Raw genomic sequence first — 23795 nt, 5'->3', positions numbered from 1 at the left:
TGGAGAGCAACGCCTGATTCCAGCCAGAGTAAGAATGTAACTGTTTCCAGATCTCTTGCTCTGTGCTTGCTAGAGCTTGGGAAAATAATGAACTTCAGCTGAAAAACTGGCAGCTAATAGCTGAGACTATCTCCCCTTCTGACCTATTTACTATGAAGACATTCTCCTGTTTTCATCCTCTCACATTCACGCTGTTTAAAGAAACAAAATCACTTATGTACATATGCATGGAGTTAATTAATTACTGTATATAGTAAGCCTTGTTATAACCAAACCAGATATGCTTTCCTTCAGTTCTAACTACCTGTCTGTGCCGTGTGAATCCATATTTCTTTAGATACTTTGCACATCTGCATCCTACTTTTTCCTTCCATGAGCATGCCAAAAGGCTGACACCTGAGGAACACCTCAGATCAACTCCCATGCTCTATTTCTGGACTGCAAGTATCCCTCTGCAACCCAGTTAATGGGTGCAAAGGCAGCAGTTCTTACTGACTGGTCTTTTATGGCACTTGCTGGTAGCACAAATACTCACAGGGTTGCTGAGGCAAGCTGCAGATTAGACCCAACTGCAGCCAAAAAGCCACAATGATGCTGTTTTCAGAACTTACATGTATACCAGCACACATCTAATAGTTCCTGGGACCGTATGTAAAAGTCCCTTCTCTGTATGCAATAGCCCCTGGTTTGTGCTGCCACCTCAGCTGCACCCAGACACCCTTCGAGAGAGATTTAGTTGGCACAGACCAAAGACACAAGTGGGACCACTTTGTTATTTTAATGCTATGGGTAATTGAGTTCCAGTGCAGAGTGACACTCCTTGGAATTTAATTTTGGAGTTTAACTTACTGGCACAGTTCGAAGATGATTTTAAGAGAATCTTTAAAATTGTAGGGAGCCATTAACTGGCAAATATTAGGGACGGTTTACAATTATTGCAAATATCTCATTAAGCTACACTATGGTAAAACACAGTGTAGAGACATCCCCACTAATTAAACTTTTCTGCTACAAATTGCATGCAAGTTCAGATGTTTCCATCTCCCTTAGCTGCTAGCCATGAAAGGGATGAAAAAACTATTGGAGCCACATAGGACCCAGATATTCAAGACACAATTCATCACTTCTTACTTATAATCAACACAGAAACATGGTAAACAGTGGCTGCTGCCCTCATCTCCACAACTGCTGCAGAGTAGTAAAAAACAGACAATTTGGCTCTTGCAGCATGTTCACACTGGGGGTCAGGAAAACCTGGCTCAGAGCTGCTTGCAGCGTAGCTTTTTTGGCTCATGTAATATGGCCATGGTTTACAAGTATCCATTAGTGGGAAATGAGATACCAAATGCTGTCAGCATTAAGAAAAAAAGCCTTCCAGACCATTCTAGCTAGATGATGTCTCTTAAAAACTAGCTATTAAAGAATCAGTTTTTCAAATCCTCAAAATTTCTTCTTCTCTTTGGTGATGGGGGAAATCATCCGTTTTCCTTCAGGGTTATTTGTATATAAACCTTAAGGTTTTCACACATGGAACGTGCTAGGAAAATGTTAGCAGTGGATGTGATAGTGACTGTCTATTTCAGTAAAGATCAAATATTTTTATATTGCTCAGATGCCAACCAGTTCTTCCTCCTGAAGCAAACACATTCTGATTTCTGAGTACAAATGTCACGGTTTCAGTTGCATTAAGCTGGCATTTGAACTCTGCTCGACATTGATTAAAAAAAAAGATTCCATGAAAAACATATACATTCATTCCTTGTGCAACATTTAAAAAGTTTTCTGTTACAAAAGCAATCTAGAGCCCATTTGGAAAGCTGGTGGACCCAGTTGTGCTCTCTGTTGCTCAGAATGATACCTTTAATCTGCAGAATGCCATGTCTGGGATGTGGCTATCCACCCACCACCTTTCAATGTACAACTCATCAAAAACTTGAAAATGGTGCCCCAGCAAGCTGAAATCTTTGCTGTTGAGGTCAATGAAAGTATGAAACTGAAATTAACTGTGGAAAATTATACTTGATCCAGAATAATGACTACTTCCTGAATGCAGTTGCCAGGAATTATAAAATATGAGTTTTTTCCTTTCTATTTTCCCTCACCAAGGACAAATAACAGGGATCAGGCCTCATATATAGTGGTGGCATTTACACCATTCTGACAACACAGCCTTAAGCCAGATGCAGGTATTTATTCTTGTCCAGTGCAGACATTCTTGCACTTCAGAAATGAGAGAATGACGTAAAGCTCCAGAGCATAAACAAAAACGAAGCCCTTACATTCCTAACATTACAGAAATTCTGAACCTTTTAAATTATATTTCAGAACATTACTTATAATATAACTAAGTATTCTCAGAAAGGTAGATCACATTTTTAAATTAAAATGGTGTGTTAGCTTCTTTAACACCTTCCTTCCAGAAAGCAGAGCACAATGTTCTTGTCTCACTTTAACTGCAAATCTCTTAAAACCTTGGTATGACGAATAGACTTGTTTTCTCCACAGGCACATTAAATTATTTATTTCAAACCAGTAATACACAAGAGCAGACACTATTCGGATTTTTCCTAACCAGGTGAAATAAAAGATAATCTAATCTAATCTAATAACATTATCATGCTTCAGCAAGACTTACCTGTGACTCCTAAGATAATGATTTTAAAATACTGGCAAAAATCAATCATCTCTGCCAGACATTATTTTTCACAATAAATCTCTTTTTTTTTCTTTTTTTTTTTCTTTCCAGCTGAACTATTTCCACTTCTGTCCCTTCATAATTCTGGAGAGCATCATTCATCAGAAGACAATATTAGATTTCATGCCTGCCTGCGACAATGAATGCATCTACTTTTGTGCCTAAAGCAAATTTACCTGTTCACTGAGCTGTATGACTTGAGTTTCCAAATCTTTATCTGATTTGGATGCCGAGCTGCTTGGTGCAGCTTTTTTTGCTGAAGATGGGCGAGAAGGTGTTGATCCTGGTTTAGAAGCTGGACTGGATTTAGCAGCACCTAAAAAACACAATAAATAAGTAAATAATAAACAAGATTGATCTCTGTTAATAAATGCATTCCTATTAATCTAGTACTGAAACACAAGTATTGATTTTAAAGCCATCCATCCTCTCTTTTACTTCAAGGTGACAGTAGGGGAAATTCCACTGCTGTTATGCCTTGGGAAAGGAAAAACCACATTTCCTACCAATCTGAGTTTGCTACTGAGAGTGAGGTAACTCTAAAACCAAAATAAACAATGTCAAACCAGGAATAAAAAGTTCCCTTAGATCTGAGCAGCTTTCAGCTTAGAAAAAATATGCCATTCAGAGAGTGTTCCCCCAGCTCATTACTTAACATACATAGCTATCCTCAATTCCCCTGGAGAAAGACAGAGCTGAAATAAAGTCAGCTAAACTATCTCTGTGCTTTTTTGATTTTCAAATGTAAACCATCCCTGAGACAAGGGCATTGGAACTCAGAGCAGAACTAAACCCATTGGTGAACTCACAGTTTGCCACAGTGACCAGAAGATGTTTTGATCTCCTTAGGTTTTCCTATTTAATTACTTGAGCTGCGAATCTGCCAGAACATGGAGCAACATCTTCACCAGCAAAAATGGCAAGTAATGAGTGCATACAGATAATCCTTCCACAATGACTTGGCACATAAACGCCCAAGCAGAGCAAGAGTTGTGTGAAAGTGTTTGCAGAGCCTTCACAAGAACCTCCCAGCCAGCTCCTCACACATTGCTGTGCCTCTCCATCTTTTATCTCTTGCTGCTGGCTGTTCGATACAGTCACTCAGCCCATGCACGAGTGCCTGGCTCACAGCTCTCCCCCTGCCTCAGCTCCCACAAGCACTGACTTGGCCTTTTCCTTATTCCCTCCAACAAGGAATACATTTGAGATGTACTGGACAGATGTCTGATACAGAAACTGGTTTGGTTAAGAAGACAAAACAGAAACCCAGCCTCTCTCCAGCCTATTTGACTTGTTTTATTAAGCAGGCATGTGAATCAGAGGTCCTGCTCAGCAGCACCTGTGTTCATCACTGTTTCCTAGAAAGAGCAAAACACGGTTGTCCAAAAGTGATGAGGGGTTCCATGCCATCCTCCACCACCAAATGCTGTGGTGCTCTGTAGCCTGCCCTAATCCAGCAGGCACCCAGCTCCCAGCTGAACTCTGAGCTTGCTGTTCACCAGTTCCAGAAGGATTTTGCCCCAGCTTTCTCAGCAGCCACCTTCCACCCCAAACCTCACCAGCTGCTCCTCCCATAGGATTACTTGATTTATGGCACATTACAAATTGTTATAAGTTGTCATTTCCACAATGTATCCCTGTGTCAGACAATGCTTTAATAAAGCAATTATTTGTAAAACAAATGTATTAAAAAAAAGCCATTACTAGGAAGAGACTGTGAGGAGGCAGGGAGAGGAAGAGACAGCCTGTGGGGCTGTCCATATGCCCAGACTGTGGAGCTCACAGAGTCTCACTGACCTAGAACTCTGACAGTGGTTCATTGGAGGAGCTGGAAAGCGATGGGAAAGGAGAGCAGCAATGGGTTATTTAATCAAGCTTAAGCTTTCCTGATTTAGTCACAGGCCTCCCTCTGTAGCAAGCATCTCCTCCCACCCCTATGGATAACTCTATTAACTGGGTCACCTAAAGCCAACAGAACACAAACAAACAACTTGATAATTCAGTTAGCATGTGTAAACATTTCTGTGCAAGATAGTCATTCTCCTTTTCTAATGCTCTTTATTCTCAATATAAGACAGGGAAAAAACCCATAATGGTGGGGTTTTTTTGTTTGGTTTTTTTTTTTTTTTTTTGTTTGGTGTTTTGGTTTTGATTTTGTTTCTTTTAGAAACTGGTGGCTCCAATTGCTTCCATGTCTATTGCATATACAAACTCTTCTCTAGCAGATTTCAGATATAGTACACAGGCTTGCTAAAGCTGGGAAAATTCAGTGTTGTGTATATGTGTGAAATGAAACTTTTTTCACATCATACTTACATCAGCAAAGAATAAAGCATTTGTTGAAAAACATTAAAAATGCCAAGATCTTTTTTTGCTATTTTTTTAATGAAATTGCCTAAACTTTAGCATTCTGCCTTCAATGCTTTCTAGCTTCAGCCTGTATTTTGACTAACTTAAAAATCAGCTGCTTTAGAGTAGGATTACTAAAATGTTCTAAAAGCCAGGAAAATAATTTTCATTTGGATTAGCAGATAAACAGAAGCAAACTAGTGTCAAAATATGCAATAAGAACACACACATGAAATAAAATCACTTTGACTCTAGCATTCTAGTTGGGTCTCAAGTTATTAATGACCAAAGCATCAACATTTACTTCTTATTGTATCCTAATTCTAACTCAACTACAAGATGCAGGTTAAGGGTATCAACTGAAAAGTAAAAGCTTTAAAGCTGGCACAGAGAGAGCTAAGGGAAGAGCAGGCACAAACATTTGATCCCAAGGTATTCACTCTAATTTGCAGCTGAGGTGCTCTCCCAGAGTGTGCTGAGCAAGCCTCAGCCCCAGTGCCTGCAGCACTGATATGTGGCATTATACTCTGCCCTCCTTTGAAAACAACAAAGCCTTTTGAATTTCTACAGCGAAGTGCCACTAAGCTTTATAAAGTCCAGACAAATCAAAAGAAATCAACTTTTGCTCCACTGCTCAGGATCAGCTCTTAAATGACCAAATATTCCAATTTCAGTAACACAGATAAAAAACAGCTAACTGGTTACTAGGAGGTATCAGCGACAGCTGGATAGAACTTAATTGCAACAGAGAATACTTAGGGATTTCTAATTTAAAATTTCCTGGAGGAAAAAAAAAGCTGTACCGTACATTTATTCTAAGGCATCAGTTTTATAATCAGCTCAGAAGCTTCCATTCTAGCAGAAGCCTAATTTCATAAAATAATTAAAGGATGCTGGTCGGTAGAGTAATGCAAAGTACTTGAAACAGCCAGATATCTAAACAGAGACAAAAGATCTTGATAGACTTAATCACTTGGTGTTGAGCAGTGGTTTTGCAGTCAATTAGTGCAATAATGGAATAACTCCTAATGCACTGCTCGGGGGGACTACATAACCCAAACAGTTTAAATTCTTTCCAACATCATATCTTCCATGAAAATATTTATATATAACCCATTTACACACTCTGAGAAAGCATGGAATTTCATACAGGTATTCTGGGTAAAAAGTATCCAATAACCATCTCTTTTCCCTGATCAGTGAGAGAATTGCACTGTAATCAGCAACATAATTGTTTACCATTATTAATTCAAGCTTACTGCTGATGTTCAGAAAGAAACATAGGGACCTTCCCTGGAAAGCAACATCCCCGTGCCCCAAAACATGCTGGCAGCCAAAAGACTGGAAAGCACTGTGGCAGAAAAGGATTTGGGGGTCCTGGTGGACGCTGAGTTGCGCATGAGCCAGCAAAGCACCCTTCCAGCAGGGAAGGCCAGCAGACTCCTGGGCTGTGCTGGGAAGAGCATCAGAAGCAGGCAGAGGGAGGTGATTCTCCCACTCTAGTCAGCACTGGAGAGGCACATGAGGAATGCTTGGTTCAGTTCAGGGCTCCCCAGGATGGGACATACATGGATGAACTGGAGAGTCCAACAACAGGCCACAAAGACTAAGGGAATGGAGCACCTCACATACAAGCAAAGTCAGAAAGGTATGTTGGTTCAGCCTGGAGAAGAGAGGCTTCAGGGGGGATCTTATCTACACCTCAAGAGAAGGTGCAAAGAAGGTTGGAAACAGGCTCCTTTCAGAGGTCCCCAAAGGATGGGAGGCAAAGGGCAGAAAATGAAACACAAGAAATTCCATTTAAATGTAAGAAAAAACATCTTTACTCTGAGGGTTATCAAATGCTGTCCGGAGAGTTTTAGGGGTTTCCATCCCCAGAGACACTCAAAATGTGACTGGATGTGGTCCTGGGCAACCAGCTCAAGGTGACCCTGTTTTCAGCAGAACAGTTTGACTGGATGATCTCAGAGGTGTCTTCCCACCTCCACTGTTCTGTGAGAACTTTTGTAACAGCATGATCTGATTTTAGGTCAATGCAGGGTTCCAATTAGAACTTTTGTGAACAGCATTGCAGCTGTTTCAATTAGCACCTGGATAACTTTTTGGATCTGCCCACGTAACACTAGCAGAGATGAGAAAAGTAAATTCACAATTGAAAGACAAATTGTTCTGTTCTTGTACTGAATTAAGTTAAAATGAGCCAGCTTTGAAATGCATTAGAGGTTTCCATCTGTGGTACTCCAGAAACAATTACTAGTCAGTCCACCATAATTAAATGTATCCCACACAGTTTCAGCTTCACTATTCTTTTTGCTAAATACCTAAGTTCTACAAACAGATGCACACTTCTGCAACATGAAACGGTGGCTGTTGGCACTGTACAGGTTTGGGTACAAAAACGCTAGGCTGCAAATTCCAGTTCTCTTTGCATCACAGGCATAGTCTTGTAGACAAGAGACCTACTTAACATTTAGAGAGAAATCTTCCTTGAAGCTATATGAGTAATTAGTATGCTGTTAAATATTTATGCAAAAATTCAAGGAAACACGTGCATGAATACAGTGTGGACGTGCATGAGGAGAATGTGGAGAGCAATGGAAGCCCTGAGCAAGCACAAGACTTGGCTGAGCCCACACAACCACTGCTTCAGTGGAATTTGGGAATCACTCACAGTCTATTTTAGTCAAATTAAAGGATTTCATAAAAAGAAGATTCCTGACTCATGCCACAGGAGAAAAACCAAACCCAACAAGAGGCCACAGTAATTTCTTCACAAGCTAAAGAAAAACTCTCCACCCACTTAAACCAAGAGAGCGAGAACAGTAGATTAATTAATATTCACACACTCTTATTATTGTAGCCACACCAGGACACAATAAAGTGGACAATTTAGGGACACTTAATGAAATAAGTGATGACAAATGATACTTAATGGGAATTAAATGACCTCAGAAAAAATCTGACTTTCTGAATCCCAGTATGCTGTGGTTCAGCTGTCCGAATTATTTTGTGGTACTATTTTGCTCTGGCTGGTAGGACCCTTCTGTCCTCTCAGCTCCCCAAACCTTCACTGCTGCTGGTCCAGTACAGCTTGGTGAGCTCTGCATTCATCCTCTGCCAGACAGCTGGCAAAGAGAATTGTGTATGATTACCTGAAACTTCACAATTTCAAAAGAGCTATCCAAGTAAAGAAGTCCAATGGAGGCCACTTGTCAAATGAAAAAGTTTTACTGATGGCATGACTGCCTCAGTTTGTCTTTAATACAAGATTTGATAAAAGGGAACTAACCAAAGCTTTCCCCCCCATCATAAATGAGGACTTTCACTCTAGATTTAAAATAACCACTATTTTATTATTTAAAATAATCAACAACTACTACTTCTTCTCAACTGAAACCTCTATTTGCTCTAGAAATATTTCTAAGTATGCAAACATTTATCTTCAATGGATGAAACCATTCCACAGGTTTAACAGAACACAATTTAAAAATTCAAGTGGCCTTAAAAACCTGTGTTTTCTAAAATCTCACTGTCTGCTTAGCTATAAGGAGAAAGCAGCCTCAAAAGGAAAATCTGAAAAAAAATCTGTAAAGAAATGCATGTTGAAAAATGAAAGAATGTGCAAACATTTGTGCAACACAGACACTCAAACCACACCCATGGTACACTGAAAATTAAGATAGCCATTTTCACCACTGCTTTTCCAAACACAGTCACCTCTCTTGAAACAAGGCCCTGGCTCCTGTACTGCAAGCAGCGTTGCTTCCTGCTTGAAATTCTCGAGCTCAGTGGGTTTAAAATTTAAATTCTCCTCATGCTGGCAGGCAGGGGAGATGTGTCTGCATTACAGCAGGGGCAGTTTACCTCCCAGGCTGGCACTGTCACTGCACATGCTGTTCCCCTCAGTTAGTGTAATTCCTTGGCCTTGTATGAACTAGGGATGCAAACACTCTCAGTTTGTCACCCTGCAGTTCTTTCCATGTCCAGCTTGCCACGTTGCCCTGGAGCACCACACACTGCAAGCAGAGATTGCCATTGCCAACAATTACTGCTGGTCACTGGGGAAAAAGGTAGCGAGTCTTGGTGGAAAGCAAAAAATAAAGCATTAGGAGTTCTCTAGTCTCCCAGGAGTGCTAATTGTATCACTAGCTGCTAAAATAAAGAATAGTCTTGCTGAGTATTTTTATCCCTCAAAATTAATTTACAGCACATCTGTCACAGCAGGATATACCATTTCCCTACAGAAAATCAGTATTTCTCCTGTGCAATTGCCTTTTCGATGGCACGTTATATATAATGCATTCATGCACAAACAGTTCATTCTGCCCTGGTTATTTTCCCTGTCATAGCGTAAGTATTTTTAGCCCTCATGTGATCCTCCAGTATTTTCCAGCTCTGCTTTAGTCATCCTGCTCTCACTGAATATTTCAAACTAAAAAAATCTAACAGCCTTCAGATCTAAGAACCTCTCACATTTTTAGCTTACATGTAAATAATTAATTTTATTAAGCTGCCCATGTATTTTTGACACCCCACACCCATACACTAGAGAGTGCTCCATAGAGATTTGCTCTGACATGTGGGAATACTTACGTAAGACACTAAGCTAAAATCCTGACAACCTGATCACTATTTTCAATTTTGATCAGATGAAGCCTTTTCCGCTATTTCCCGCAGGGAGCATTAGAACTGGCACAAATAACGGTGCCCTAATATTTTAATCCTGTACTGCAATTTTGACTCTACATCTGTGGGCTGTTTACCACTGCATTAGAGAAGAGCGGAGGCTGTAGGAGATCGAAAGTTGGCTCAGGGCTGGCAGATGGCATTAGATCTAAAAGCAGCTGTGGTGCTGCTGCCGGAGAACCTACAGCAGTGGTCTGTGCTGCTCCTTGAAGGAGGAAAAGACCCTCATTTCCCCACCCAGGAGCTGCATTGACCTGGTGAAACCTTGCTGCTCCTACTGTTTCTAGGAGCAGACTGTGGCGCGTTACCAAGCCCATCCACCCACGGCACCACCGTCGGCTCAGCCACAAATCAGCTCTGTCTCTGAAGGAGGGGACAAGGCAGTGCGAGGGTGGCACAACAGATTAGTTGTAGGGACCTATTTACGCTTCCATTTCCAAGCTGAATTATCCTTGACCTGCGCTGACTCCCCAGTAGGATCACCTTCGGAATGGGAAGGGCTATGGCTGCTGGCCTGCTCACCACTTAACATAAAAAGCAGTGCATTTTTAGACTTCTCAGATTCTGGGTTGTTTTAGAAGTGCTTGTTTTTCAAAATAAAAAAAAGAACATGCTCTGCATTTATAAAATCCATTTACAGGTACAGGAAGCAGCTGCCTGATACCAGGCATCCCATCAAGCTTTAGAGTCTGATTAAAATATCAAAACCAATTTTTATTCATGCCAGTACCCTTCTGGATAAGTCTTCAGAGCAACCTTTAAGGATCTGGCCACTTGTTAACTCAAGGACATATATCTGAGTCTACTGAAAATACATTGTTAGAACAGTGTTATAAAGCAGTTATGAATAGTCAAGAATCATCTCCTAAATCACTCAAGCCCAAAACTCTGTCAAAGGGCATTGGAAGAGTTACTCCATGGAGCAACAGGAATCACCTGAAATGAAACTGCTTGTAGCTAAAGTAAATTATTCCTTTAGAAATACACATATCTAATCAGTTTAGAATAGGTGTATTTTAAAGCCTGCCAAACCCCCAATATGAATGAGTACCCATATATCTGCTTGCTTCTGAAACCAAACAATAGATGCAAACATGTAGGTATAGCCACTGCATGCTGTTAAAAAACTTTCAGATTATGCTGAAAGATCTTCCGGGTTCTTTATTTTTTCTCACTTGTGCTTCCTTTTGTTTTGTTAAAGAACTGACTAGGCAGTATTACAGCTTCAAAACTTCAATATTAACGTAGAGCAAATTGCACAAATTAATAATGGCACCAAGCTGTGTGGTGTGGCCATGTGCTGGAAGGAAGAGATACCAACCAGAGGCACCTTGACAGGCCTGAGAGGTGGGTCTGTGCAAACCTCATGAAGTTCAGCGTGGCCAGGTGCAAAGTCCTGCACCTGGGTCAGGGCAAATACAGGCTGGGTGGAGAATGGATTGAGAGCAGCCCTGAGAAGGACTTGGGGGTGTTGGTCGATAAGAAGCTCAGCATGACAATGTGCACTTGCAGCCCAGAAGGCCATCAATATCCTGGATTTTACATTATGGTTCCTATAGCAGCTGTAATGAATACTCCTTCACTTCCAGCTAAGTGTGGACGACAGAGGTACAGAAGCACATCTTTCATGGTAATTTCCCAGCTGCCCAGAACTTGCTCCTGCATCACCCCAGTTTACTCCCAAACAGCAGGAAATGAGGCACACACAAGTTTGCAGTTGCATACAGAACTCCTCCCGGAGCATCAGTGAAGGCTCTCATTCCTTCCAATGTGCAGGTTCTGTGATGGGGTGAGGCAAGTTACAAAGGCACCATACATCAGTGCCATGACAATGTACTCACCCAGAATTCAGTAAACCCATGCAATGACTGACACCTAACTGAATTAGTTCTGTTGTGAAATGCAAGCAGCAAGAAAAGCTGGAGCGCTTATTTCACCCAGCATCACGTAATCTCTGTACTCCACCATCCCCAGCTCAGAAATGAAACTAGTGTTCTGCCTGACATACTTCTGGACAATACTTGAGTTAATAATGAAGGAAGTTTTCCATGAAAAAGCTAACTCTCAGAGCTACAGGATCTTCTCAAAACTCATCACACTCTCAGTTGTACAATCCCATACAAAGGCTGGGAAGGCACAGGACATGCTGTTCATACAACGAACAGCACAACATGACATTACTGCATTATCCTCCATATCAGCTGGCTGGTTCCACTCCAGTAGCTATTCAATTCCTGTAGGATTGTCACCTCCACAGCTTTAATTTGGATGACATATTTGTGACTTTGGGAAGAAAAGACCATATGTAAGAAGAACTAACAAGCACAGTAAAGTCTGTGTTTAATAAAAGTGTCTTTTCAAATTTCTATATTGGACAACATCTTGACATAAGCACTTAGGTTTTCTGGTTCCAAAGGGAGTGCAAGACATCACATGGAAAATTGGAGCATGCCAGACCCTGAAATTCAGAAGTTCAGGCAAAGACGGTGCAAAACAAAGATGTAAACAAGCTTTAGAAGCCCAGAGTAGCACTGGGCTGCTATTAGGTGCCCCATTTCCTGGAAGCACTAATGAGCTGAAGGCAGCTGGCCAAGTATGCCCCACTTTGACGTCAGAAGTGATCAAAGCAGAACACTGAAATCTGGGTAGGATTCCAGAGCACAAGGCGGCCTAAAAGTGAGGGTGCTTCATGCTTCACACCTGCCCCTGCTTTTGTGAGTAGTGGTGAGCCCATGAGAGGACAGGTCACAGATTTAAAATCAGCTAAATATTAATCCTTATTTGAGGAATGGGTTAGCGTAAAACCAGGACAAACCAATAAAGGAATTAGATGTGTGTGCATGTGTCTTTCCGTATGCACGAACCTATGTCCAGTAACACTTCTTTAGTGACTATTTTTTTTTCTTAAATGTTAGCTGCTCTCCTATTCACTTAATCCTCAGTTAACGAAAATGGCATCTGCTTAGTGAGTAGTCATACCCACATTACATAAACACTAAAGATCAGGTTTAGTTCTTTGGCCTGTTCCAGAAACACCGTTGTGGTTTAACCCCAGCAGGCAGCTGAGCCCCCACAGCTGATCACTCACTGTGCCCTGCAGTGAGATGCAGGAGAAACCCAGAAGGGGAAAAGTGAGAAAATTTATGGGTTGAGATAAAGACAGTTTAACAGGTAAAACAAAAGCCATGCAAACAATTCATTCACCACTTCCCATGGACAGGCAGGAATTAACCCATGTCCAGGAAAGCCAGACTCCATCACCACCATCAAATGGTGATTCGGCAAGACAAATGCTGTGAACTCTGAATATCCCTCCCCACCCTTCTCCTTCTTCCCCCAACTTTTCTGGCTAAGCACGATGCCATGTGGTATGGATAATTTGTTCAGTCTATTGGGGTCAGCTGTCCTGGCTGTGTTCCCTCCAAATTTCTTGGGCACCCCCAGCCTGCTTGTTGGCAAGGCAATGTGAGAAACTGAAAAAGCCTGGACTCTGTGTAAGCACTGATTAGCAGTAATTAAAACATCCATGCTTTACCAACACTGTTTTGGTTTAAAATTAAAAATTTAGCACCAATCTTCTCTGAAGCCTTATCTCTATCCCAGCAAAACCTAATAGAAGCACAAAATAAAAAATTAGAAGACTGAGGTGTTTCAGTTAGGAGGACTAGCATACCCAAACAATAAACACACATAAAACCAAAAATAACTTAATTTTTATTCTTCTGGTCAGCCTTTAAGATTTGGAAACATTTTACTCACAATAAAAATTGAAAACTAAATCAGCCTGTGCAAGCATTTTCCCATAAAGATGGAGGTGTGAAAGAAGAACACACTCCATTTAATGTTCTTGAATACACTTGCACATACCACATTCAGCAACAGGATATTTGAAAGCCTTTGTCTCCACCACCAGACATTATCAGAGTCCATATCATTTACATGGAGGGGGTTCAGTGAAGAAGACACTGTGTTCAGTAGGGCTGGCCCAAACCAGAGTACATAAGATGTTAACTTTCTACTGTCTCAAGACGCTAAGCCTATGATAAGGTAAAAAAGAATGGCAGAACCACCCAAGGAAATAATTTTAAACTAGTATTTAAGTAGAGTGGACCATAGTTTATAATTGTCTTCAGAAACAGAAATGGAATTCTTTAAGATGCAAAATACCTGCAGTTGGAGAATTTGCATGGTGAGACTTTTTGGGCAGGTTAAAGATCTGTTCACCAGGATCTGGTGGAGGAAGAGCATCTTGGCCTTGTCGAGCTTCCACAGGATCATACTCCTTCCCATCATAGTTAGCATCAAAGAACTTCTTAAACCATTGAATGAAATCTAAGTTGTCTTGGAAGCGCCCTTTGACCAGTTTTTCCACAGGAATTACCTAAAAGGTAGATATTAACATCCAATATTACATCACTGTCATATTTTTAAATATAAAAAATTACATATATACACTTATTTAAAAAAAAATCTACTAACTGCATCAACAAATAAATCTCTGCCATTGTTTCGTTCCTAAAAGAAAGGGAGAATTTGCAAGTGATCTTAAAAATGAAAACTAAACCAAATGAGACCCAGCCTTTGAAGTAGCAATACAGTAGGTATAGGTAAGCCTTTATAGCTATTGTTCCACAGAGATACTCCCTTATATCCCATGGGTACATCCCATGATGAATGACACTGTTCTGGGAGTAACACTATGTTCAGCCAACTAGGGATTTCTGGTTTTAATGCATGTGGTACAGCTTGATGTATTACAAACAAACAATTCTTCAAAAACTCCAGACAGATGTTCCTTGCTCTCTGTCCTACTGTTTGAACTACAAAACCCAGCAGCTTTTCCAAGACATGCTAAAATTCAAACCAACCTACATTTTGGTAGCACATGGTCATCATATGAACCGACCCTGAGGTTTTAACCTTGTAATTTTTTTCCACATATAGCTATACACAGAACAGTTTGTGGACATGCAGAAGTTAACTTAAATGCCTTATAAAGTTCTAGTAAAACAAAGGAATGGCTATGAGGATGTCTCCATATTAATATCTTAGAAATTCGTCACAGACATGAAACCTCCAAAAAGTGTCGTCAGCCAATATTACAGCACTCAAGGCTTCCAGACACTATGGGCAGACAGGGACTACAACTGCAGAGGAGCTTTGCTTAATTCATGCCACTGATTAGACAGCCAAGTTAGGTGGACCTAGTGCCTCTTGAATGTTATGAGTTTTCAGCTGGAAAAGGGTTTTCATTTTTTCTTCAGGATTAAGCCAGCTGTACAGCATTTTATAAATCTATGATGCTTCTGCAAGAAGCATTGACATTGCACTGCATGTCTTTTCAGGTTATTCCATTTGTATCTTAACTATACATTAAAAAGGCATGATAAATTTGCTCTCTACAGGAAAATTGACAATTAGTCATTAGTACATTAGTCTTCCCAATGGTTCATTAGCAAATCACACTGTAAATAGAAGTGACCATAACATTTCTTGAAAAAATGAGGGTTTTCCAGTTTTTCATAGAAGTCTTTAGGGACCCTCTGTTATGACTGTTTAAATTTCAGAATAAGGCAACACTAAAGGCCAGGGCGGAATCTTAAAAAAGTAAATAGGCAGACCATCAGTATAAAACTATAAGCACGATAACATAACTTCCAATATTAATTTTTATCAACAGAGTAATTTATATTGGTGAGTCTGTCAAGCTCTCACATTCAAGTATAAACTGAATACCTTAAAGCTGAACAAGCATTTTCTCAGAGGCTTCCATTCTTAACTTAACAAGATCACATATGCTACCCAATCTAATAAATCACTGGGTAAATTATTCCAGCTTTTCAATAATTTAAATTCCCTAAACCATGCTTTGGACAAGAAACATGGAATACTTATAGGAACAGCATATTTTCAAGTTGTTTTGTTGGAAATTCAGGAAACCAATAATTTTACTTATCAAAAAATAAAGATTCACTGATGACAAGGAACAAAAAATAAAGATTCACTGATGACAAGGAATTTCTGACACCTGGTGTTTTATCAAAGGGTCTCTGATATTAAGATATAATGGGTTAGATGGCACAACTCCTCAGCAGACATGTGGGCTCAATTTTCAATTTGTACCTAAATGGAGCCAAATGCCAAACTTCTTCTTTCATGCCCAAATACCCTTTTCAGATGATGAAAGGTCAAGAACATTTTCATACACTACTCACAATTCCATTCTCCATCCAAAAGTTGAAAAAGCACATTTTCAAATATTTTGAAGTTTGTTTCCCTTATTTATTAATTTAAGACAATTTATTTAACTTTTGAAACATGTAGTGATCAAAATACAAATACAGAATGCCTACCTTATCCACATTCATTCTTTTAAATGATGCCTGCAGAAGTTTGAAGTTGTGAATGTACTCGTGCTCCAGCTTTGCTTGAAACTTTACTTTCTTCAAGCTGATGCACCCTGGGAACAACATGTCCATGAACTGGCAGTAAGCTGCTCCTATAACAAGAGAATGCATTGACGTTAATCCAGATGCACCCAGCTAAGGCCAAATGGTGTTTAATGCCATTAGCAGAAAGCATAAGCAGAAAGCAACAGTGCTGAGTAAGTCCCTGCTGTAATTCAGCCTAACACTATGCACCCAAGACCTGCTTATCTAATGTACATTGAGCAGTGACATGTTCAAGTGGTTCTTTTCCACTTGATCTGGATGCACGATGCACTGTTGTGCAGCATCCGAGAGGAATTGCCTCGATTAATGCAAAGTGAAATGGATGTTCTTGGAGTCCCTATACACAGCAGGACTGTCCATACAATGAGAAGATAACAGTGAAAATGAAAATCTCTTAATAAGCTTCCTCAATCCCCACAGTCCCCTGAATTCAAACAAGCCAGGATCATCTTTCTTCTGGTCCTTGTACCCACATGCCAAGCAAGTCCAACACAAATATTTAAGATTATATTAATGATTTAAAAAAAAAATTAATTGCAAGGCTCCAGCTTGTTAAAACATACTAGTCAGTTCCCACCCCTCTGCAATGAACATCCTTGCTGATTTTCACTTCCTGCATTAAAATGCATTAAAATGCATTAAAGGCATTTAAATAAGCAGACTAGCGTAGTCCACCCGTAGCTTTCAAAGCTGGGCTGACAGCTTTACTTCTCACTCAAAACAGTCAGGTTCCTAAGTTTAACTTTGAGAGCTCTCTGAACTTAAATAGAGGGTAGGGGCGTCTATGTACAACTAATCCAGAACAAAGAAGGAAGTATATAGGAAAATGTCTAACCAGCATCCTGAGGCTAGCTAATAGAGACAGCATTTCTTGTATGCAGGGAGCTTCCTCCTGTAGCATCATACCACTGTCATTTGCAAAGCCTTTAATGTTGACACACTCAAGTGCTTAAAAATCAAGATTAAAATGTTTAAAGAAATCAAAGGAAAAGCAATTTTCTTTCTTCTTCAGAAGAGTTTTCTACAAAACACTTTATACTCAGCAAAGATTCAGCAACGTCCACAGAGGGCTGTAGAGGGTGCAGGCCATCTGCTTGAGCATCAGGGCAGGGAAAAGTTTGCCCCATTACCCCTGACAAGTTCAATTTTACTTCTACAAAAAACACTTGTGTGCTTTTAGCACACATCAGTTTTGACAATGTCCATATCTCACCTAAGAGTTCAGCCCACTATCAACAACAACTTTTTATCACCAGTATTTCTGAGTGTTCACAGAGAAACCAAAGTAACAAAGCAGACACCTGGCTCGTTGAGTTTTACAGAAGAGTCAACAATACCTTGAACTTAAAGTCATTCATCTCCATGGGTATGCAGATGTTTTGACAGGACTGACTTCATGCATGAGATGGTTCTCATTCTCTGCACCCAGTCAGCCATCACATGAAGGGTTACTGAGATCATCACTTCCCAAACAGAAGTGTTTAAGAGAAGAGTCCAAAAATATTCTCTAAAATACTAACACAAATTTTCTAAGGGAGTTACCAAGATGCAGCTTTAGTGCTGAAAACCACTGTCATTTTAAAAAATAATCTGTTCATTTTGTCTAGCTTTGTGGGGAAAATGGTTATTAAAAAACCTCATTTTCCAAGGACACCTTGTGCTTAGCTGTTTGCAATGGTCTTGATATGATCAGGAATCAAAGTAAAATATTCCCTAAAGGGAAAGGCGCCTTCTGGCAAGTTACAAGCATCAGATGACAAATTTGCATCTTCTTACAGAAAACTTTATAAACACAATTATTTATTCAAAACTCATCTCTAGCAAGAGAACTTGTAAGTACATGGCAATAGAAAAAATACATTACGGTTAAAAGCATAGATATACGGATAATTCATAGCTTGAGTACACTTATTATTGTTTAATTTAATGCAAAAGGATTATTATGCAATCATTTAATGTTATAAATTGAATTTGTTCCTAACTCTGTCCTTTCATCCTCCCCATACCCCAATTATAAGCTTTACTCTGATATCTAAGTAATTGCCTGGAGGCCCTAAAAATGCACTGCACAACCTTTCATCTAGATCCTTTTAGAAAACTAGAAGCCCAAAGTGTTCACATGAGATTTTTTCTCCTGCTGCTGGTAATGCAAATTCCTTCTGCATGCCTTTAGACAGTCTCTCTCTAGTTAGGGTATTTCCTTGTGTTTTCTCTGCTGGCAGTTGTTTCTGTGCCTTTGCCAGCCAGGAGGTGGTCCTGGGTCTGCACAACACTCGAGGGCAGAAAACACTGGACTGCATCCACATGGCAGCACGGACCTGTTCTCTGACACAACACTGGAGCGGCTGCTGGGCTGCCTCCCCAACAGGAGGATTTTATTGCACTGGCAAATACAGTTCATTAAAATACTCCTTCCTGAAGTACAGAGACAACAAACAAACATGGATGGAACTAAACACTGAACTACAAAGAGAGGAAATTCCTCCTGACTCCAAAAAGCCAGAGACCTGCCTACCACACCAATAGGAGAAAGTAAAATTATTATTACAGTCAACTGGGACTACCTGATTTTGGACATCGAGGTTTTGTATGTATTTAATATTATATAGGTGTTTATTTATAATTTAAAATTTTACCCCCTAAACCTTGTAGCTGTCAGATTACATTTAAATGGGAAACACCAGTGCAATAGGATGGGGACACGACTGTCTACACTGCCCACGGCTGAGATTTCCTGGAGGCAGCAGACAGGGGAGCCCTACTCAAGTGATGTGAGATTGCAATGCCTTCATCTTACAGCCACAGCATATCTGTGTGGTGCTCTGCATATGGGACAGCACTTTAGGCCTATCCAAAGTGCTACACGACTGATTTTTCAATGCAGGTACATGAGAAAGGAATTGTTTTAATGGAATACAAAGAAAACAACAGTAGAGATAATGACATTATGACTCACAACATACCTCTTGCATAATTTACACAAACAAAAGAATTTTTATTCTACTGTATTTTATTCAGTATTAAAAAACTCCCCTACATTTTCTGGAAAAAAACAAACCCAACAATCCCCCCACACCCCTAAAAAAACAACCAAAACCAAACCTAAATCTTCTCAAATCTGTACAGTGAAGTTGAAAACACACTACCAGAATAGGTCTCACAATAAATCTATCTTTCTGACTGAAAAACTCCTATATGCATAAACACGCACATACACACACACACACACACACAAAAAGGAATAATTTGACATCTACTCAAATGAAAGATGAAAAGTACAGCTGGTGGCAGTGCAAAAGAGGGATCAATGTTAAAAACCTCTAATCCTTTATTAGCTAACAAGCAATTTAGAATCACTGGCTAAAAATCCTTTTGTGTTTTGATCTAGAATATTGATGCAGCCATTAGTTACAGAAGATATTCACGGGCCAGACTCTGAAATGAGCCTGCAAACATGGTTGTGCTGAAATCACCCCCAGCAGTTGCTATTTTTAGCCCCATTAGTTAGAAGACAGAACCCAGCAGCATCAGGGCTTTGCAGGTGCTTCCTGGGCATCCCTGGCTTGGGGCAGAGCAGGCAGCAAGTGGAGGGAGGGCATTTCATCCACCAGGCTTGGGCAAGCAGCTGCCAAAGGAGGATAAGAGATGCCGGGGCAGAATTCAGACACAAAAGAACAAATTCAGAATTGAAAAGGTTATTTAAAGCTTTTAAAATTCAAGAATTTTGTCACATGCAGCGGTAAAGCTGAAAATTACTACCGAATTTATAAAAACTGAGTATCTTACAGTATTTTCAGAGTTGAAGACAATCTTTCACTAGTCCCTGGCAGTAAGCAATGCTGAACTAATTTTAGTTTTTGTCCTGTATGTCTTCTTCCCTGCTTCTGTGCTTCTTTTCCAGACTGTCCATGCTGACTTAGCTTGCTCTGAAGCATATGCACTCTGCATTATTAGAGATCTTCAATTTTTCTCTTCTCCTTCACCATCTGGAGGCTGATGAATCCACAAATGCAAAGAAGTATTTTCTTGATTATCAAAAATACTTCTGCTTCTGACTATTTAAATCAAAAGGAATTAAAGGAGGTAATGAAGACAAGAGAATCCTGTTTGCAACCAGTTTTTACCACTCAGTAAACTTTCTGGATTTCAGATTACAGATTTGAAACCAAGATTAAATGCTCGGTTTTCTTTAGCACTGATGTTTATATATTTATAAATTAAAAGGAAAACTTTATTTTAAAACTAACTGCTTTTAATATGCTGTAGAACTCATTATGCTAGTAAAATATTTAGTAGAAACACTACAAATATAAGCAGGTACTGCCAATATGTGTGTGCCCTACACAAATTAGGTCAATCCTTCACATCTAATGTCAAAAAACTGTCCCTCACTGCCCCTCCCTGAATCCCTGCAGTGTGTGGAAGCAAGATCCCAGAAAATCATATAAAATTACACCAGACAACATGGAAAACAAAGGCAAACAAGGGGCCCATGAAAGACAGGGCCTTGCTGGGGCAGGGGTGGAGCTGATTTCTTTTAATTCTGATACCCAAACCATAGCAAAAAGCTAAGTCCTACACTAGAAATTTGGTATACATGTTTAGTATTAACTTTGTTCTAAAACTGCATAGAAATCAAGTTTAAACCTTTTAACCAGGCCTCAGTTTGACTTTCACATGCACAGTTTTTGAAAAATTCCATTTGGGAAAAAGGCTGACTGTGCTTTTTTCTGTAACAAAATTAGTTCATTTGCTTTAATGAAACATTTAGACAATACAAAAACACATATCCAGTCATCCTAGATACGAACTCCTTCAAATTATTCATTTTATCCAAAGCTGCAAGCACCTGATCATGCATTTGGAAAATACAGGATGATTTGTGTATGAATTAGTCATCAGTAATTCAGTTCACCATGGTTGCTTACACTGATGGAAAGCTGCACACGCCCCATATTGCTGTTGCTGGGACGACAGCAGGCATGAAGAAAAAGCAGTGACTTGCAAGGAGCACGTGTGACTTAACAGTTTTGGTAAGAAAGGGAGAGAAAAACCAAGAAATACCAGCAATCATTGTTTACAGTACAGCACTTAGGGCTGGTGTTTTACCTTAGGCTTTCTAGAATTGCTTCCTCAGCAATGATGTTTAAGTAAGCACACACCAGTAGGTTTTCAACTCAGATATCAGAGTATAGATTTTCATTTACATTTCAAATATGGGCTCTGTTATGGCATCCAAAGGTTTGTTGTTTTTTTAACTGGGCAATGAAGCTGGTGAAGAGTCTGAAGCACAAGTCTCATGAGGAGCAGCTGCTGGAGCTGGGGTTATTTAGCCTGGAGAAAATGAGGCTTGCAGGGGAACCTTCTTGTTGTCTGCAAATACCTGAAAGGAGGCTGTAACCAGGTGAGGGTCAGTCTCTTCTCCCAAGCAACATGCAATAGAACAAAAGGAAACAGCTTCAAGTTGTGTCAGGGGAGGTTTAGATTGGCTATCAAAAAAAATTCCTTCCTAGAGACAGTTGTCAAGCATTGGAATAGGCTGGCCAGGAAAGTGGTGGAGTCACCATCCCTTGGGGGTATTTAAAAGTCACGTAGATGTGGCTCTTAGTGACATGGTTTAGTGGTGGACTTGGCAGTTGGACTCCATGATTTGTAGTTTTTTCCAACATAAATCATTCTATGATTCCATGTCTGTGAGCATAATGTAGTGTTACATACAACCACGTGTTTAAGAAACAGAACACTTTATCTTGAGCGCTCCACTGGAGAGACCATGGTCTTCAAACTCCTATTTGCATTTCCAGCAGCACCTATATGACCTAGTACGTAGGTCAACATAATTTTATTTCTCCAGTCAGCACACCCTCACCATGATTTAAGAAGTTTCAGCCCATTTCTCAGTGAATGTTCAAGAACACATCAATTTACCACCTACTTAGCTGTAGAGAAGCAAGTTTTTATGGGGTTGTGCATCAGTGAAGCACTCTGGCCTATCTTCACTCTTCCCAATAACAGTCCTGGAAGAGCACTTAAAAAGCCCTAAAAGTGATGCAGATTAGAGTGTAGCCCTGTCCTTCTGCTCACAGTTGCATGAGCACAGCTGCCTCAGAGAGGGCAGAGTGAGTGCCTGCATACAGATGGGAGCTCAAAAAAGCAGTGCTGCCACCACAGGAAAAAGCCTAAAAGAGCTGAGAACTCCTTCCAGCCTTACCAAAAGCCCCTGAGATAACATGCACCTAAATAACATCTGCTTCCAAAAGTCCTGTTCCACACAGGTAGGGCAAGTGTGTGACATAATCCAGAATATCCACAGATCATTTTAAATAATGGATATTGGAGGGAGGTTTCCCACGTATTAACTTGTATTCTCTTTTTCTTAAATATGTAAATCATTAAGCTGCTCATAAATTATACACAACTGAGTTTTTAATACTTAAATTTTTGCCAATAATTTATTTTGGAATTCATTAATTTTTAAACAGGAAGATCAGAACAATTTCAGAAAACAGAGCTCCCATTTAACTTAAAATAGCTGCGTAGCTCATCGTGCGTAAAAAAAGTACCACACAAAATCTAACAAGCTCTTTAAACCAGAGGGAAATCAAGCAACTCACTGCAAGTGGCATGAGTAATTAAATAATCATTTTTTTAAAAGTAAAAACCTTGTTCAAGTTCTATTCCTCCTGAATTCTTAATGAGTGACATTAAAAAAATAAATTATTGTCTGGGAATCTCATGATACTGCTTTTCAAGCTTCCTCAGAGAGTTTTGGAAATGATTTAAATCCAATCATTAACATTCATTGTATCCCTCTAATCCTAAATATCATATGGAAGACATTAGAGAGTCATTGACACTGAGTATGCTCTGTGTTGCATGACCTCAGGACAACATGCCAGTTCCTTGAAACATGCCTCGGTTACAGAGTGCAAATGGGATCAAGCCATGTTTTAATCATGTTCCCAAGTTGTGCTAGAGACCCAGCCTCTGCAAGGCTGCCAACAGGGAAAAAAACCAAAACCACCAATGTGGAAACATGCTTTGGCTTCTCAGGCGCACTGGGCTGTAGAGGAATGCTGGCACCAAGCACTCCAACAGGGTCCTATAATGCAGATTTTAGTAATAAGCATGTAGGAAGCTAGAGGTTAATATAGGCATTGAGCAAAATAAACCTTATGAGACATGAAAACACAAATCCTATGCAGCTAACCCCCAGAATAAACGGTGTTTGTGTGTACATTTACACAGCTGACTTTCTAACAAAATAGCCCTGCTCACCGTTTCTCTGTCTGGCCAATTCCCTTCTTCAGCTCCCCCAACCCTTCTCTGGCATGGTGGAGAGGAGCTGGCTCCCTTGGAGCAGCTGTGCTTGGCACACTGCTCCCTGCTGCTGCCCAGGGTCCTGATGCTGAGGGGCTGGAGACATGATGGCTGCCCTGCAAACCAGAGCTGCCCTGCCAAGGGGCCGGGGTGCAGTACTCGGTCCCTGGAAGCTGGACACCACGGACACCCTCCACAAGCCAGGAACAATCCTCCTCCCTCACACAGCACCAGTCGCAGAGGCTGTGGTGAAGTTTTCCTCCAAATCCCGAGCCAGAGAGGTGACACAAAGT

At 40.2% G+C, this 23795-nt stretch overlaps 1 protein-coding gene across 4 annotated transcripts in view; it reads right to left on the bottom strand.

Annotated features, from left to right (window-relative positions):
• Positions 1–23795, bottom strand: part of MAPRE2 (microtubule associated protein RP/EB family member 2) — a 99941-nt gene that overhangs the window by 8848 nt on the left and 67298 nt on the right. For all 4 annotated transcript variants that reach the window (XM_058830804.1, XM_058830802.1, XM_058830803.1 and 1 more), the window contains 3 exons: positions 16084–16229; positions 13898–14111; positions 2872–3011 (listed from right to left, as the gene is read on the bottom strand). In XM_058830804.1, coding sequence (XP_058686787.1) covers positions 2872–3011; positions 13898–14111; positions 16084–16229 — 500 coding nt within the window. The remainder of the gene's footprint in view (positions 1–2871; positions 3012–13897; positions 14112–16083; positions 16230–23795) is intronic.

Source organism: Poecile atricapillus, chromosome 2 (assembly GCF_030490865.1).
Source record: "Poecile atricapillus isolate bPoeAtr1 chromosome 2, bPoeAtr1.hap1, whole genome shotgun sequence".
Classification (NCBI taxonomy): domain Eukaryota; kingdom Metazoa; phylum Chordata; class Aves; order Passeriformes; family Paridae; genus Poecile; species Poecile atricapillus.
This window is presented reverse-complemented; position numbering and strand designations above follow the sequence as displayed.